The sequence below is a fragment of the Bidens hawaiensis genome, unplaced genomic scaffold (assembly GCF_021521415.1).
Source record: "Bidens hawaiensis isolate Kalapana, Puna unplaced genomic scaffold, B.hawaiensis_p1.1 tig00009479_1, whole genome shotgun sequence".
In the NCBI taxonomy this organism is placed as follows: domain Eukaryota; kingdom Viridiplantae; phylum Streptophyta; class Magnoliopsida; order Asterales; family Asteraceae; genus Bidens; species Bidens hawaiensis.
In genome coordinates, this window is record NW_027491704.1 from 739,869 (window position 1) to 756,574 (window position 16,706).

General features: G+C 33.5%; 1 protein-coding gene across 1 annotated transcript; it reads right to left on the reverse strand.

Moving 5' to 3' along the window:
• Positions 1-5,382: 5,382 nt before the first annotated feature.
• Positions 5,383-7,690, reverse strand: LOC143532578 (cytochrome P450 94A1-like). The gene is made up of 2 exons (XM_077027597.1): positions 6,546-7,690; positions 5,383-5,724 (listed from the first exon to the last, which is right to left on the reverse strand). Exons 1-2 carry the CDS (start codon positions 7,657-7,659, stop codon positions 5,384-5,386), a joined length of 1,455 nt encoding a protein of 484 aa, XP_076883712.1. The 5' UTR covers positions 7,660-7,690; the 3' UTR covers position 5,383.
• Positions 7,691-16,706: the final 9,016 nt, after the last annotated feature.

The following is a 16,706-nucleotide window of genomic DNA, read 5'->3' on the forward strand; positions in this document are numbered from 1 at the left end:
CAGATTGCTTTATTTATAAATGGTGGTTTCTCTTGTATTTGACCTGAATTCACGGGTATGGGTCTCACCAAACCCAGGAAGCCATTAAACTAGTTATAATATCTCATTATATCAAAAATTAATCTCACCAAATATTTGATATGAAAATTCTATAAAATAGTGATATACTAAAAATTAATATCCATTTAAAAAAATATATTATTTATAATTATGAGACTATTTTATAGTAAAGAAAATAAGCGGGTCATTGGTCTCATCAAACCTAGATAGCTTTTAAAAGGTTATAACATCTTATTTATTTGTGAAACTTTTTCATAATCAAACCTTAAGTATATTATTATTTTCTACAATACATAAAATTAAAATACAAAAAAATATATAAATATTGGAAACCTAAAATGTAAAACAAACCCCGTAATCAAACCCTAATTTAATTTCTCAATATGGATTTAGTTACATTAGCGATTCTTTTTTCTTTTAAATTTAACTTAAATGAAAAGTTTCACAAAATAATATCCAAATTATAAAAAATGAGCATAAACGAATAAATATAAAAACGAAGTAGATTAATCATTCAATATTTCATTAAAAAATAAATATAACCCAATATAAATTAATCAAAATAGGTTCAAGTATATTATTAACTTCTTACAATAAATAAACTAAAATCCAAAAAAATACATTCACAGTATTGGAAACGAAACTATTAGAAATAAAAAATTTTAAACAACCCCCGTAATATGGGAGATAAAAACTAGTATATATATGTATATGTGTGTATCAAATAACTACAAGTCTACAAGTGATCAACCATACCAAAACTCAAAAGGAAAAAAGAACGTCGTAATTAATCTTGTCTCCTTTTATGAATCAATTAGAGCATTCACATCCCGTTCTTCATCCTTATCTCTATAATTACACTACAAAACACTACATTTCTCTTTCCTGTTAAATTAAATAATACTTTTATCATTACAGTTTTCTCTATCCTCTACTCACAACCAATCCAACAAATATTAAAAAATAAATAGGGGCAAACAATTTTCCCCAAATTTACAAAAAAACACTACATATTTCTTTCCACCCTATAATTTACACTCACATTCATTCAAAACCTCACCCTATAATTTACCAATCCCCCTCACATAATTATGGGGGATGGGATGAGAATGCTCTTACCACACGTTGGTAAGTCAAATTCACCGATATTTGTCAAAGTCAAGAAGCTGTCAATTCCAAACAATTTTTCTTACTTCAAAAATATTCGCTTAAAAAGAAATAAAACCGCAACTAATATGAAGAATAATGTGGCATCAGATATGTCATATTAGTATTTACGCTTAAACTTGCAGTTTACGGAATATCAATTTAGTTTTTAGGAATAATCCGGGATCGGCTAGGAAGAGCATGATAAAGAAAGATGCACACTTAATGGAAAATAATTATTTCAGGTAATTTAAAATTTAGTTTTTAGAGATTCATGTTATAAGATCCCAGAGCGGAAGCCATACAAGCCATACATTCTATCAAAGGATTAGATTTCCTTCACCATTAGAGCATTCATAGTGTATCCCACTGTCTAACTCGGTAACTCCATCTCCATATTTCAACAAAATAACTTAAAAACTCACTCCATGCCATTCCTATCCCCGTCCCCATACCATCGTCAAATATTAGGGGAAAGGAAACTCATTTCTTATATTTAAGGGGTGATTACTAAAAGCATTCTCAGCCGATTCTCTAAAAATATGTGAGAGATATTTGTAAATTATATGGTATGTCTGTATGGCTATGAGTAGTTATGAGTAGAGAATAGAGAAAATGTTATATGGTAAAGTTAAATTTAGGATTTTACTATTAATATCGTATAATTTTTTAATATTTTTTAAAAATGGTTGTGAGTGGAAGAAGGAGAAAAGATAATGATAAAGGTATAACAAGTGGTATTTAATTAAACAGGATAAAGAAAAACCAGTGATTTTTAGTGTAATTATATGACATATGTGGATATATGATAGGGAATAGGTTGGGAATGCTCTAATGCATATATCTGCTTGCTTTATTTTTTTTTAATCAATGGATGTAAATAAAAGATAGAGAAAATAGTTTAAAAAGAAATAAACAAGTATTGTTTAATTAAATAGATAAAAATACAGGGAATGAAGTATGAAAGGTTTTAAAAAATTTTGAGAAATTTAGAAAATTATGGGTTTTAGATATATTATAGGGATTGAGTATGGATCATAGCACTCAGAGCATTCTCAGCCTGTTTTTTATTCCTATTTTTAAAATTATATTAAAAAACTTTATATTTCTCTCTGCTGTTTAATTAAATGATATTTTTTTTATTCATTTATCATTGTAGTTTTCTCTCTCCTTTACTTACAATCAATTCAACAAATATTAAAAATAAATAAAGGCAAACAAAGTTTCCTCAAATATACAAAAAGAAATTTCTCTTTATCCTATAATTTACACTTACAACAACTCAAAATCCTACTATATAATTTATAAACTCTCGTCACATTATTTTAAAGAATGAGTTAAGAATACTCTCAAGTCCCATTCATCATATCCCACTCTATCTTTAAAATTTAAGAAAAGCATCACTACATTCAATTCATCATCTTTATCTCCACCCCCTATAAATTAACAAAAACCCCCCATACACTCCTCACCAATATAAAAAGCTACTATAAACCCCTGTATCAACTCTCACACACCTACACATATACATTCAAACATAGATATTAGGCTGAGGGGTGTGGAGCGCGAGAAAGGGCGCGTGAGGCCATCTGCTCGCGCCCCGGGGCGCGAGCAGCACACCACCGAGGCGCGAGAGGGGCGCGAGAGGGGCGCGAGCGCGGATTTCCAGGCGAGCGCAAGGGTGATCGCGGGAGAAGAGAGAGGAAAAGCTGGTGGGCCCACCCAAAAGAGCCGTTGAGCTCGGGTTTTTTTTTTAAAAAACCTTTACAAAATCCTATATAATACCCCTAAATCAACCCATTTTAACCATATCAAGCACAACTTCAATCTCCAAACTCATATATAATATCCCAAACTCCTTTATAAAACCCAAAATTTTTTTCCTATATATAACCCATTTCATATAAATCAATTACCACAACTTCAAAAAAAAATCCAAAAACAACCCATCGTCCCAATTTTTTTTTTAAAAATAATGTCGTCGTACTCGTCTGATTCCGACTCCTCCGAAGAGGATGATTTGCTTCTTCATGTAGGGGGAGTTTTGACCGCAACCGTGGTCAATCTCTTGCAAAATCAAGCCCATCAACCCCGACTCCCGAGGGTTAGAGCACCACCTCGTGATCGTGATCGATCGGGTGCTAACGATACTTTGATGAGGCATTATTTTAGCCCTCAACCGGTATACGCGGACTCGGATTTTCGAACTCGTTTTCGAATGAGCAGGCAATTGTTCACGCGTATAGCGAGTGATTTAGAGGCACGGTATCCCTTTTTTCAACAAAGGGAGGATGCTAGGGGTCTTCCCGGTTTTACCCCTCTTCAAAAATGCACGGCTGCTATCCGTCAATTAGCGTACGGCATCTCGTCGGACGCTTTGGATGAGTATTTACAGATGTCGAAAAGGGTTGCACGTGAATCCCTTCATTTTTTCTGCCAAGGTAAAAAACATTAATTTTACTTTTTATTAAATATTTATTACATTTTGTAATACATATTGTACGTAGGAGTCATATCGACTTACGCTCGAAGATATCTGCGTAAACCTACAACGTATGACATCCAACGCATATATGAGGTGCACGCAGAAAAACATGGTTTTCCTGGGATGCTAGGTAGCATCGATTGTACGCATGTTGGATGGGCTATGTGTCCAACGGCCTGGCGAGGTCAGTTCCACCGTGGTGATCATGAAGGGCCGACCCTCATACTTGAGGCGGCGGTGTCACAGGATCTTTGGTTTTGGCATGCTTTTTTTGGTGTTGCTGGGTCAAATAACGACCTTAATGTTATCGATCAGTCACATTTGATCAACGACCTTATCGACGGGGTTGAACCACCTCAATCTTTTGTTGCAAATGGAGACCTCTTCAAGTACGGGTACTATCTGGTCGATGGTATTTACAACGAATGGGCTGTGTTAGTTCAAGCTTTTACAGATACAATCGCCGACAAACGGAAGTATTTTACGAAGAAGCAAGAGTCTGCTAGAAAAGATATTGAAAGAGCTTTTGGAGCTATAAAAAACAATATTATGTTCTGGCGAACCCGATACGTTACTGGACTCGGGAGAGGATAATGGACGTCGTCTACACGTGTCTTATCCTACACAACATGACGTTAGAAGACGAGGGCAAAGCTATATGCCAAAACTACCAAGGTGACATTCCGCCACAACCGTCCACAATCAGTGATCAACAAAAACTTCATAACATAGCAAATATCAAGAGCCGTGAGATACACGGGGGTCTTCGACATGAGTTGGTTGAACATTTGTGGGCGAGGCGACCAGATGATCTTGTATTAGATTAGTTTTATTATTAAATATTATTGTTTGTTTAATTTTTAGTATGTTTTTTTTATTATGAATTTTCAAAAAAATGTGTGTTTTTTTAAATAATTTCTTGTTTTTTTAATAATACGTTTTTTTAATACATTTATAAAAAAATAAAAAAATAAACCGCTCGCGCCCACTCTCGCGCCCCTCCACACCAGGGCCAGGGGCGCGAGCACCACAACCAACACCCATCTTATCAAGTTTCTCTCTCTGCCACACGTCACAATATTATTGGCTGGAGCCCCCACTCGCGCCCCCTCTCGCGCCCCCCACACCCCTCAGCCTTAAAAAATAGAAATAAGCAATAAAAAATAATGAGAACAATAATAAAAAAAATGATATAAAGATAGATATATTGAAATGCTTTTAAGAGACCATTCACCCACAAGCTAAATATAAAAATTTATAGTTTGTCAAATTCCCTATTCAATCATTTTGTTTTCAAACCTTCAATTTCTCAAACCTTTTTCTGTATCATGTCACATCGATTCAATTCAATATCAACAAAACTTCCCAAATTTGGTTCATGCATCTATCCCATCAATCGACTTTCAATTAGTTAGATCAATTGGTTTTCAACCAATTTTACCGAGCACTCGACCTTCAACACAAAGAGATTCAATCGATTTTATGTATACGATTTTAACCAATTTAAGCAACCCAATTTTAGATAACCATGTTCCTCATACAGTTATACGTCTATGTATAACATTAATAATACCTTAATGTTATATAAATTCTATATTTCATTTATAAACTTATATTTTATTAATGCAACGTTGTTTAGAAGAGCTTTATTCATAATATTCACTTAATTCCCTAGTTTAATAATATACATCATCATTTTCGTTTCTTAATCTTCACCGGGAACCCACCTATCATCTTCGACGTCATTGCCGTCACAATAGCAGGTTCCCTGTCCACAACCGGAACCACCTTAAACTGTCGTAAAACACCCGCGGCGACCCTCTTCATTTGTAAAAAGGACATATCCTTCCCCAAACAAATCCTTGGACCTGCCTGAAACACCGTATACGTATATGGATCCCTCACCTTAAACCTCACATTCTTCGTCTTCTCATCCTTCTCAAACCACCGCTCCGGCCGAAACTCCATCGAATCTTTGCCCCATATCTTCTCCATTCTCCCCATTGCCGAAATATGGTAACTCATCACCGTACCTGTTAAACTATTTATGGGTTAAGAGCATGTTTGGGATTGAGTTTGAAAAATGCTTATTGGCTTATTGGCTTTTACAAAAAGTCATTTTGAAAAGACATGATTTGAGGCTTTTAGAAAACTGTTTTTTAACCCTTTCAAAAAAATAAAATAAAAAAGATTTTTGTAATTACCAAACACATTTTAACTGTCTTTTTGAAAACAAAAATGAGCCAATAAACATTTTTCAAACTCAACCCCAAACATGCTCTAGAAATGATAAAATGATGTTAAAGCGTTAAATATAATCAAAAAAGGGATGACTTTATGTGGTTAAATATGATTAAATTGATGTTAAAGGGTTAAATATAGTTAAAAAAGGGATGACTTTATGTGGTGCTGGTATTTACCAAACTAAAAGGAATAACTTTTTATTTCGTAATTTTTTTTTATGAAACTATTGTTACCATTTTTTTTTTCGCCTGCTCTTATTTTTTTTAGTTACACTTTATATGAATTATAAGAGCATTTCCAATGGAATCTCTAAATTATGTGAGGGGTTCTCTTTTTTTAGAGATGGTTAAAAGTGGTTGTGAGTGAAGAAGAGATAAAATATTACTGTTTATGGTTAAATTTGGAGATCCACACTGTTTATCTCTATATTTTTTTAATGTTTTTTAAAGTGGTTGTGAGTGAATGAGAGAGAAAAGGTAATGATAAAAGTATAAAAAAAGTATTATTTAATTGAAATAAGAGAGAAAAGATGGTGTTTTTAGTGTAATTATAGAGATGGAGACGGAGAATTGATTGGGAATGCTACAAGTTATTTATCGAATTAGAGTACCTTTCTTTACGACCGTCCCATCGGGCAAAACGTCGTCGTCAACCGCGGTCCTCGAGTCCACGGGAACAGGCGGGTAGAGCCTCATGCTTTCGCAGAGAGCAGCATGAGTATAAACCAGGTCCTTAACTTCATCATAAGTTGGGGAATCTGGTTTCTCATTAATTTCTTCAATAATTTTACTTTCAACTGCCGGATTCTTCATAAGCAACCAGAAAAACCACGTCAACGCGGCCGAGGTCGTGTCTCTACCCGCAAATATGAAGCTGATGACAATATCGATCAAGTAATTTTCATTCGAATAACCCGAGCTTATGAATCGCGATAACAAATGATCAGACGGATTTTCATTCATGACTTTCTTGGTGAATTCAAGGATTTCTGCTTTGGCTTCTTTGAGTCGTTTTTCGGACCCAATGTTTAGAAGCCTTTTGATTTTCCATATTAAAGAGGTAATCGTTTGATACCTCTTTATGCTGAGAATAAGAGCATCATCAAAGGCGACTGAAAATTCTTCTAGTGGAAATGATGGTGTTAAACAGGCTGGATCATAATCAAACGCGATTTTACAAATATTGTCTAGAGCAAATCTTTGAAGAATATCTTGGAGATCAAGAACAGTATCATTAGCAGCAGCAGTGGATAACATGGGAATTAGACGTTCGTTTAGTTCGGTGTCCACGACATGCTCTACGAAAGTCCGAAGTGACTTGGTACTAAATACATGGCTGTATAGTTGTCTCTGTGACTTCCATTTATCCCCATCCACGTTAAAGATTCCGTCTCCGAGGAAATCGAAGAGGACATGATGCGACTCATCGCCTTTTTGGTACTTTGGAAAGTTGGTTTTAAGGAAGTGCTCGACAACCGTGGGGTTCCCGGTGATGACACGTGTTGGACTGAAGGGACGGCTGAGGACGACGGTTGATGTGGGGGAGTTGTGGATGAGGTCCGATGTCCATGCGGTAAAACGGTGACTGTTGGCATAGATAGAGAGGTAGTTTCCGATGAGCGGGTATGATTTGGGTGATGATATTGAGTAGGATTTGGATAAGGATTTGAAGAAGATGAATAGTAAAGGAAGAAGAAAAGAAAAGGCAAGTAAAGGGTATAACATTTTTGTGGTGTTTAAACACAACTTGAGATTTCAATGCAAGGTTTTAGTTAGCATGTATTTATAGTGGCTTTAGACATTTTTCTGACATTTTTAATATACATATGAAAATTATCTAAATATTAACTTTGGCTCAATGGTTTGTAACTAAAAAAAAAACGGTTCACTTACCTATATTTTAAAATATAGCCTACTTACGGTGAAAGTTGAACCTTTAGAGTGAAACTTAAAAGTTGAAAAATATTATGGTTAGTAATACACATTGAAACTAGTTATAATATCTAATCAAAATTCTTTAGTCCGATTTTGAAAAAAAAAACAGAGATTGTGTGTGGGTGTGTACGAATAATAGATAAAGAGGGAGAGAAGTCAAGAAGAGGAGAATTCTCATAAATTATCTGACTGAGACTCAAGAATCATTTGTTATCATAGATTGAACCATCTTTACTGATTATCGCCATCATCTTTATCAAATATTGTAAGTAATATTTTTATCTGAATCACTATGATTTCGAATAGTGGTCCCGGATTCAAGATCTCCACCTTCTAACTAGAGTGTATGCATGCAAATTCAAATACAACAATAACGATTCATTATTCTTAAATACCTTATTGCTATTCATGGGTAATACGAATCACTCAGATTCTCTCATATATATAAACTTCCTCATCCAGTCATCCGTTTCTCCAAATAAAAAGGTTGTTTTCACATCCATTTGACGTATAGGTAAATTATAATTAAACAAAAGCTAAAGTGTACTAACTAAAGTTATTATAGCTACTAGCACGTCTGTATCAAAATAATGCCCGTTATCTTGGATTAATAGATCAAATTGCATGTACTTACCTAACCCTAAATACCCATATGCACATGCACACAATTGCTTTGGAATTTTGAGGTAAATCTGTTGGGCTATATTTTGTAGTTTATGCTTGTTATTGTTAAACTTAGATTGGGTTTAGTTGGGCATTTATATGTAAACCGAGATCCATTTGGATCTCGGTGGGCTTTTGGTTAGGTATTGGGCTTGAGTGGTTTGTTCCCTATATATATAGAATGCATTGTATAGGGTTAGGTGGTTGGTTCACTGGAGATTTTGGCCGTCTAAGGGTTATCATAGACGAGTATTGTATTAATAGTGCTTAAGCACCTGACGTTAATATTAACGTTTGTTTTGAAGCAAGTTCTTGGTACTGTGTTTGTATTCTTGAATCATCTAGTGTTGGTTCCGCACCAACACCTAGATTGTTGATATCATAATTGTAGTGATCCAGATTCGGAACTTACAAAATCAGAAATTGTCCATCTATTACTAGAGTAAGGGAATCCAATTCATCATTAGATGTCTCTTCCAGGAAACATGATCCTTTGAAGTTATAGCTTTTTGATAAGTCTTGGTGCATCTTCTGCATAGAGAAGAATAGGTATTTGTTCAACACTTTGTTATTCCTATGACCTTCAACTAGAAATGCAATGGCTTAAGAGTTCATAGAATTTGGACATAGATATTTATCTTTTCCTCTCACACTCCATCTAGACCTTGGTGCACTAGAGGTTTCTGGAAGTTGTCTCTACTTGATCGATTTCAGTCAAGTCATTCGCTCATCAGTAACCATATACACAAAATTTGATAAAAATTGAGATAATACATAATAAGAAATCAGCTCGAATTTGATTAAACTTGTGTCAGAAGCAAAAACCTAGGGTTTGTTTGTTTTGTTTGTAAAACGAGAACACAGAGTGTTTAGTGTGTACTAGTTTACGATAGAACTAGCAGAAGATATTATTATATAAGATGTGATGATGTGGAGGTAAAATGATGAAATAATTTATATTTGGTTTTAACATGGAGAAAGCTTGTTGCGGGTAGTAATATTGGTGGACTGAAAGAGACTTAAGAGATACTTGATTTTGCAGCAGAGCATGGGGTAACTGCAGACATAGAGAAAATATCGATAGACTATGTGAACGCAACAATGGAAAGGTTGTTGAAATCTAATGTGAGATACCGATTCATGATCGATGTGGCGAACTCGATCAAGGCTGAATAGGTTGGTTCTTGAAGCAATTGGTGAATGTTGTATTTATATTTATTGTGTTATATATGTGTGGCCATGTTATATGCGAGATTATGAGGTTATGGTTGTACACTTGTATGCCTTTGTTTTATGGTTTTGGAATGATGTAAAACTAACAGTAGAAAGGGTTTCCAGATGTGACTGTTTAACGGAATACTATATATAAAATATATTTAGTTTTTGATGTTTAGTGGCGGGCACTACTAACCAAGACAAGCCCACTTCCCGCCAATAGGCAATGGTAGCTTGCTTCCATTCCAAACCTTGCCTTATAGGATTGTTGTGGTCATGGCCCGAATGAACGTTCAGCACTTGTACAATGCTTCAAGGCTCCCATTGCCTTAAGCCTGGACTTTCATGTTTTTAGTTAAATGTGTGCTAGCACGCTACAATTAACTAGTACTTTTGTTTTTTTCTAATAGGTTTGCTTCGCCCATTCTTGAAAAAGAAAAAAAAAAGAAAATAAATGGAAAAGGGCTAAGAGCATTCCCAGCCCACTCCTTACCATATGTCTATATATATATATATCATTTAATTACACTAAAAATCATGGCATTTTCTATCTCCTATTCAATTAAATATACTATTTATGCCTTTATCGTTATCTTTTTCTCTCATTCACTCACAACCACTTTCAGAAAATATTAAAAAATTATACGGTGTGAATAGTGAAGTCCAAAATTTAACTTTCTTATATAACATTTTTTCTCTCATCTACTCACAACTACTCATAACCATACCAAATAATTTATAAAACATCCTTATATAAATACAGGGAATAGACTAAGAATGCTCTAAGGTATGTATTATAAACTAATAAGTTAGTCTTTTGATATAGTATAAAGTGTTCAATTATTGCATCAATACCACTTCCATACAAGCCAGATGGGACACGCCTGCATCGACGGATTAATTTTAGATCTACCGCCTATATTTGTTCATTTGGCCCAATGGGGAAAAGTAACCTGTCCTTGTTGCTTGTTGCTAGTAGCTTTTCTATCAAAAACAATAAAGATGTTATAAACGTGTTGGGTAAATATATCTATGTAAATGAATGAAAATTTTCAACACCACTGATTACGGCCGGCTTCGAGAAAACAAAAAAAAATTTAGGTCGAAGGCGAAAATATTTTTGAGGCTTAAGTAAAAGGAGTATTTTGTTGGGTTTAAACAGTTTAATTTTTATATGGGCTTACCTCGTTATAATTTGAGTTATGTAAAAAACTTTTGTATACAAAAAAATTAAACATGTATCAATTGAGGCCAGAACCTACAACCTCTTGGTTGTGAGTAATATCATTTACCACTAGACCAAGCTAGTGGTTATGTGATTGTGTTTAAACATTAAATATGCATGTTGTTTTTAATAAAAATACATATAATCTTTTAAAAAAAAAAACAATTCGAGCCTAGCGGGATGTCGGGCCTATGGCTGTCGACCACCCTGCCACCCCAAGGGCCAGCCCTGCCAATGATTTATTTATGTCTCCTAAATAATAGTTCAAATAGTATATATCTACCTCATGTAACGAAAGAAAAATTTACATCGAAAAAGTTACTGATTTGTATAGCTCTTATTCTCTTGTTTCTTTGTCATCTTCAAGTTCAAAGATTACATTAATGATCTTCTTATAATTTAGTGGTCAAATTATAGCACGTTATCAGTACAACTCGCTTGTGTCTTAATCCAGAAGATCAACCAGGTAAGAAGATATCAATCATAAACAAGGTAAGTGCATTGTTAATAATGATTGAAAAAAGGGATAATTATAATGATAAACAAAACAAATATAAAAGACATCTCATTATAAACTTTTACTAATCATGGGATTAATAACTCTCTAATTGTTACTTACTATCTCTCTAACCTTTATGCACACTAAATTTTATTCATATACTTACAGTTATTTATGTATGCTAACAAGTTCATTATTATTATTCTGCATACTAATTTTACATTTTATTTAATAGATTATCATTTATATCTCATTTATCCTATTACTTATATATATATATATATATATAACCGTTGATGAAACAGTCATATTGTCGTTATAAAACGGTTATAAATTTTTCACTACAGATAACCAGTTATCAATCTCAATTTTTCACAAATACGAAACTTTTCTTCTCAGGAATACCCAAAATAATATTTTGAAAGATGTTTCACTTAGTTTTGATGTTAACCACCATAATGATGATAATCTTATTGTTCTTAATTTGTAATCTCCCACCTAAGGAATTTAATCTTTTCTTTTTTCTTTTATCTATTTATAGCTCTACCTTTGTATTTTATTTCAATTTTAATAAGTATGTAATCATAATATTAATCTAATTTATGTCTAGTAACAAAATGACGAATATTACAAAGCTTGAATTTTTGGCTCTCAAAAGTTCTGGAGAGAACTATATGACATGGACAGCAAATGTCAAAAGACACCTCAAATCAATGGATGTGTTAGATGCATTTAATGAAAACACTATGTTGGATGAACACAATAGAGCAACAGCTGATGCCTTTATCTATAAACACATCGATTAAATGCTTCAGTTGCAGTATTTTAATTATGATAATCCAAGTGTTTTATAGAAACAGTTAAAAAGCAAATTTGATAATCAAAGGGATTCATTACTCCCTACTGCTAGAGCTTAATGGAATAATCTAAGGTTCCAAGATTTAAAAAAAAAGTGAATGATTACACATCTACTCTATTAAATATATGTTCAAGGCTTGAATTTTGTGGACAAACTATGTCTAAGGGAGATAAGTTAGAGAAAACTCACTCTACTTTTCATGCATCAAATATAATTTTGCAATGACAATTACGGTTGCAAAAATTTCAAACATACTCTGATCTGAATAAAAATCTCATCATAGAAGAGAAAAATAGTTAGCTATTAATGAAAAACCATCAAGCTCGTCCCACAGGATCATTATCCATACTAGAAGCAAATGTTGCTTATAATAATGATCATAAGAATTCTGGACGTAAATGGGAACAAGGACGTGGGCATGGCCGAAACTATTTTAATAAAACCAATTTTAGTGGTCGCAAACACTCATTTAAATGGAATAATAATCGTGGAAGTGGACACGGTTGTGGTCGTGGTCGTAGCCAAAGAACTAATAATTACCACGCTAACCAGCAAAACAAGTTTAAAAATGATGCTGGTACGTCCCAAAATGATGGAGGCTCATGTTTTAGATATGAAAGTACTAATCATTGGGCAAAGACTTGTCAAACACCTTCATATCTATGTGAATTATATCAAGCATCTCTGAGCGGAAAGGAAAAGGAAGTGAATCATATTGACAAAATTAATGATATCGATATTGAGCCGAATACCTTAGACTTTATCAATGAATTAGAACTCTAAAAGTGATATTGTTAAATCATAATGATAATTATATATTTCCTTTCAGGTTTATGTCTTAACTATGTTTAGTTGTTTTTCCTTTCATGCAAAAATAAAAGTTTCTTGTAATAAATTTAAGAATGTATAATATATGCACTTACTGTTTTTCTTTATATTTGAAGATTAGAATGAATTACATTGGAGCAAAAGATTAATTAAATGATTCTGATTTTATGCATAGCGGATAGTGGTGCTACACATACTATCCTAAAATCTCAAAAATATTTTTACGAATTAAACCAACAAAGGGAAATATTAATGCAATATTAGGTCATTCAGACATAATAAAAGGAGTGGGAAAAGCTAATTTAAAATTACCAAATGGTACAAAGCTTTTAGTAGAAAATGCTCAATTTTTCCCAAAATCAACTAGAAATTTGTTAAGTTTCAAGAATATATATCATAATGGATATGATGCCCAGTCGAGGACTGTTAATAATGAAAAATATTTACATATTGTAAAGAGAAGTCATATATTGGAAAGGCTACCAATGCTTCATTCTAGTTAACATTATATATATATATATGTGTGTGTGTGTGTAAATGTACCTCAAGCACATTTGCTTGTCAAAGAAAACAGTTATGATTCTGGTATCGTAAACTTATGGTAGGACAGATTAGGCCATCCAGGATCCACAATGATGAAAAGGATCATTGAAAATATACATGGGCATCCATTGAAAGGTCAAAAGATTCACAAAATAGATAAAATGCCTCAATGTACTTCTTGTTCTTTTGGGAAATTAATTACAAGGCCTTCGCCATTAAAAGTTGATAAAGAGTCACCGATGTTTCTTGAAAGAATTCAAAGTGACATATAGAAGCATGTGGACCATTTAGATACTTCACGGTCTTAATAGACGCATCCCGCATATTGTTTTATGTCTCTTTTTTATCGACTCGTAATGTCACTTTTGCAAAATTTCTTGCTTAAATTATCAAATTGCATGCACATTTTCACGATTATACCATTAAAAGAGTAAGGCTCGATAATTCAGGAGAATTTACATCGCATGTTTTCAATAATTATTGCATGTCTGTGGGGATTGTTTTCGAACACCCTGTTGCTCATGTACACATGCAAAATGGTTTAGCTGAGTTGTTGATCAAAAGCCTACAGCTAATAGTTAGACCATTAATAATGATGAGAAAACTCCCTGTTTCTATTTGGGGTCACGCAATTCTACGTGCTGAATCATTAATTCATGTGAGACTAAGTGCAAATCATAAATACTTTCCCATACAACTTATTTCCGACAATGAGACAAACCTTTCCCACCTTAGAATTTTTGGGTGTGCTGTGTATGTTCCTATTGCATCACCAAAACGCACAAAAATGGGTCCTTAAAGAAGGTTGAGAATATATGTTGTACACGAAACATCTTCCATCATAAGATATCTTGAACCTTTAACAGGTGATGTATTTACAGCACGTTTTGCTGATTGCCATTTTAACGAGGCAATATTCCAGACATTGGGGGGGGGGGGGGGAATGAAAAAGCAAGAAAGTGATATATCATGGTGTGTGTCACACCCCGACCAATAAAGGTAGAAACGTCGAGGCGCGATATGATTGCTCATTGCACAACGACACTATAAAGTTACAATATTTAAACAACTCATTTAAATCCATATCATCATAAATAACGCAACAATTGTTCATACAAAATGCCAAATAGATAGATAAACAAATAACTTGTTCTTTCATTATCTAAAATCCTAAAGCCAAGATGATAAGTTTCTTCAAGTAATCCAATCAAGCTAACATCAAACCTGTAACATTGCATAAAATAGAGTTTGTCAACACAAAGGTTGGTGAGCAATTTTCATAGTTTTGGACAATAAGTATATAGTATGAAATTCACAACTAGTATATGAAAACAATAAATAATAGCAGCAATTTAGATAATAAAACCGTCAATAAGAATACATTGACGAACCGTCAATAAGAATACATTGACGAACCGTCAATAAGAATACATTGACGACAATAATGAAATCGTCAATAAGAATACATTGACGACACCTTTCTATATGGGGATACCATATATACTCGGAATTAACGTATGATCATACTTTGATGAGGCTACCCGCCTTAGCATTCAAGAATTTGCACGTAATCATGTAAAGCATATAACACCAAATCGAGCATTTATTTAAGTAAACATATACAATAAGTGTTGTGGTTTAAGACTCTAGTATAAATCATTTGAATTTGAATAAGTATGCAATGCCACCCCCAAAACGAAAGATGGAAAACGGGGGATGAAAAAGTACTCACATTAACAAGTAACTTGAAAGATGGTGTCGTGAATAATCGGAGAGATTGGTTTAACGAGCAAGACCTATATTAAACGGGTCTTGTGTTAGTAGGTAGTCTTGGAAGGGTTTAAAATAAAATACATGACAAATAAAGTAAATAAATAAAGTTTAGAATTTAAAATGTAAATACTTGAGAAATTAAAGAAACGAGTTTTGTAAAATACGTTTACTCGAAACCGGGTCTCGGGATTCTATTCATTAGTTTTTTTTTTCTTTTTTTTACTCAACCTATGTTAAGTAATAATGTGGGTTAAAATGCAATATTGTAAAACCCTTAGTTATAAGTATACCAAAACGAGGTTTAAACGAGTGTTCGGGTTTGTCGGTTCGAGACTTGATAATTGACCAATTAACTTCCCAAAATAATAAATGTTATGAGATAACTCAATAAAATCAAAATAGACTTAACCAAGTATGTAGTTCTATTGTGAAGAACCTTAACGTTCGTTAAGCGAGTATACGACTTTATCAGTCCGAACTTGTTATAAGATCAAGCTGGTTACCGACATGCCAAGTATGTTTAGAAATTAACTAAAATTGATTTAAAATATAATATTGAAGAAAAATATGAGTTTTGGTGGCTAAAAACACACTTGTGTGTCTTAAGCGAGTGAACTCGGTTTAGTTCAGTTTTTCTGGTTCGGTCCTTGACTCGGAATAAGACCGAGGATGGTTACCACATACCCAATTACCATGGAACTTGTAAATAAGTTATAAATAATAATACTCGAGTTTTACATTAAAAAAGTTAACAATAAAGCTTTTAAACAAAAGTTCGGTTTTTGGTTCGGTTCTCAACTCGGGATGAAACCGAGGCTAGTCACCACATACCCAATACCATGGAACTTGACAAATATGAACAATAAACTAAAATGTGCAGAAGTTAAGCAAGTATAACAAGTTATATGGTTAGATTTGTTAAATATATAAACAATGACTACAAAGTCCTCCATGTAACCTTGCCTTACTAGCCCGACATTTCAACCGGCCTAGACCGGAGAAATGAAAGACCGAAGGTACACAAGGAGTTTATATTATATATATGTTGTAACATCAAGCTTTAAGTATTGAGAAGTTAGTTAAAATGAAATATTAGCTTATGAATAACAACATTAGAATTCAAGAATTTGAGAGAGAAATGAGGAAATGAGCAAGCACAAATGAAGAAGATGGGTGTGTATATATAGGGTAAGTTGAATGGGTCTTTCATAAAGGGTGTTGCATGAAAATGG

Bases quoted from the DNA above. Each gene is read 5' to 3' on its own strand.
- LOC143532578 (XM_077027597.1), bottom strand. From the start codon at position 7,659: ATGTTATACCCTTTACTTGCCTTTTCTTTTCTTCTTCCTTTACTATTC. The intron at 5,725-6,545 runs GTACTCTAATTC...ATAGTTTAACAG, and splicing joins TGGGACGGTCGTAAAGAAAG to GTACGGTGATGAGTTACCAT.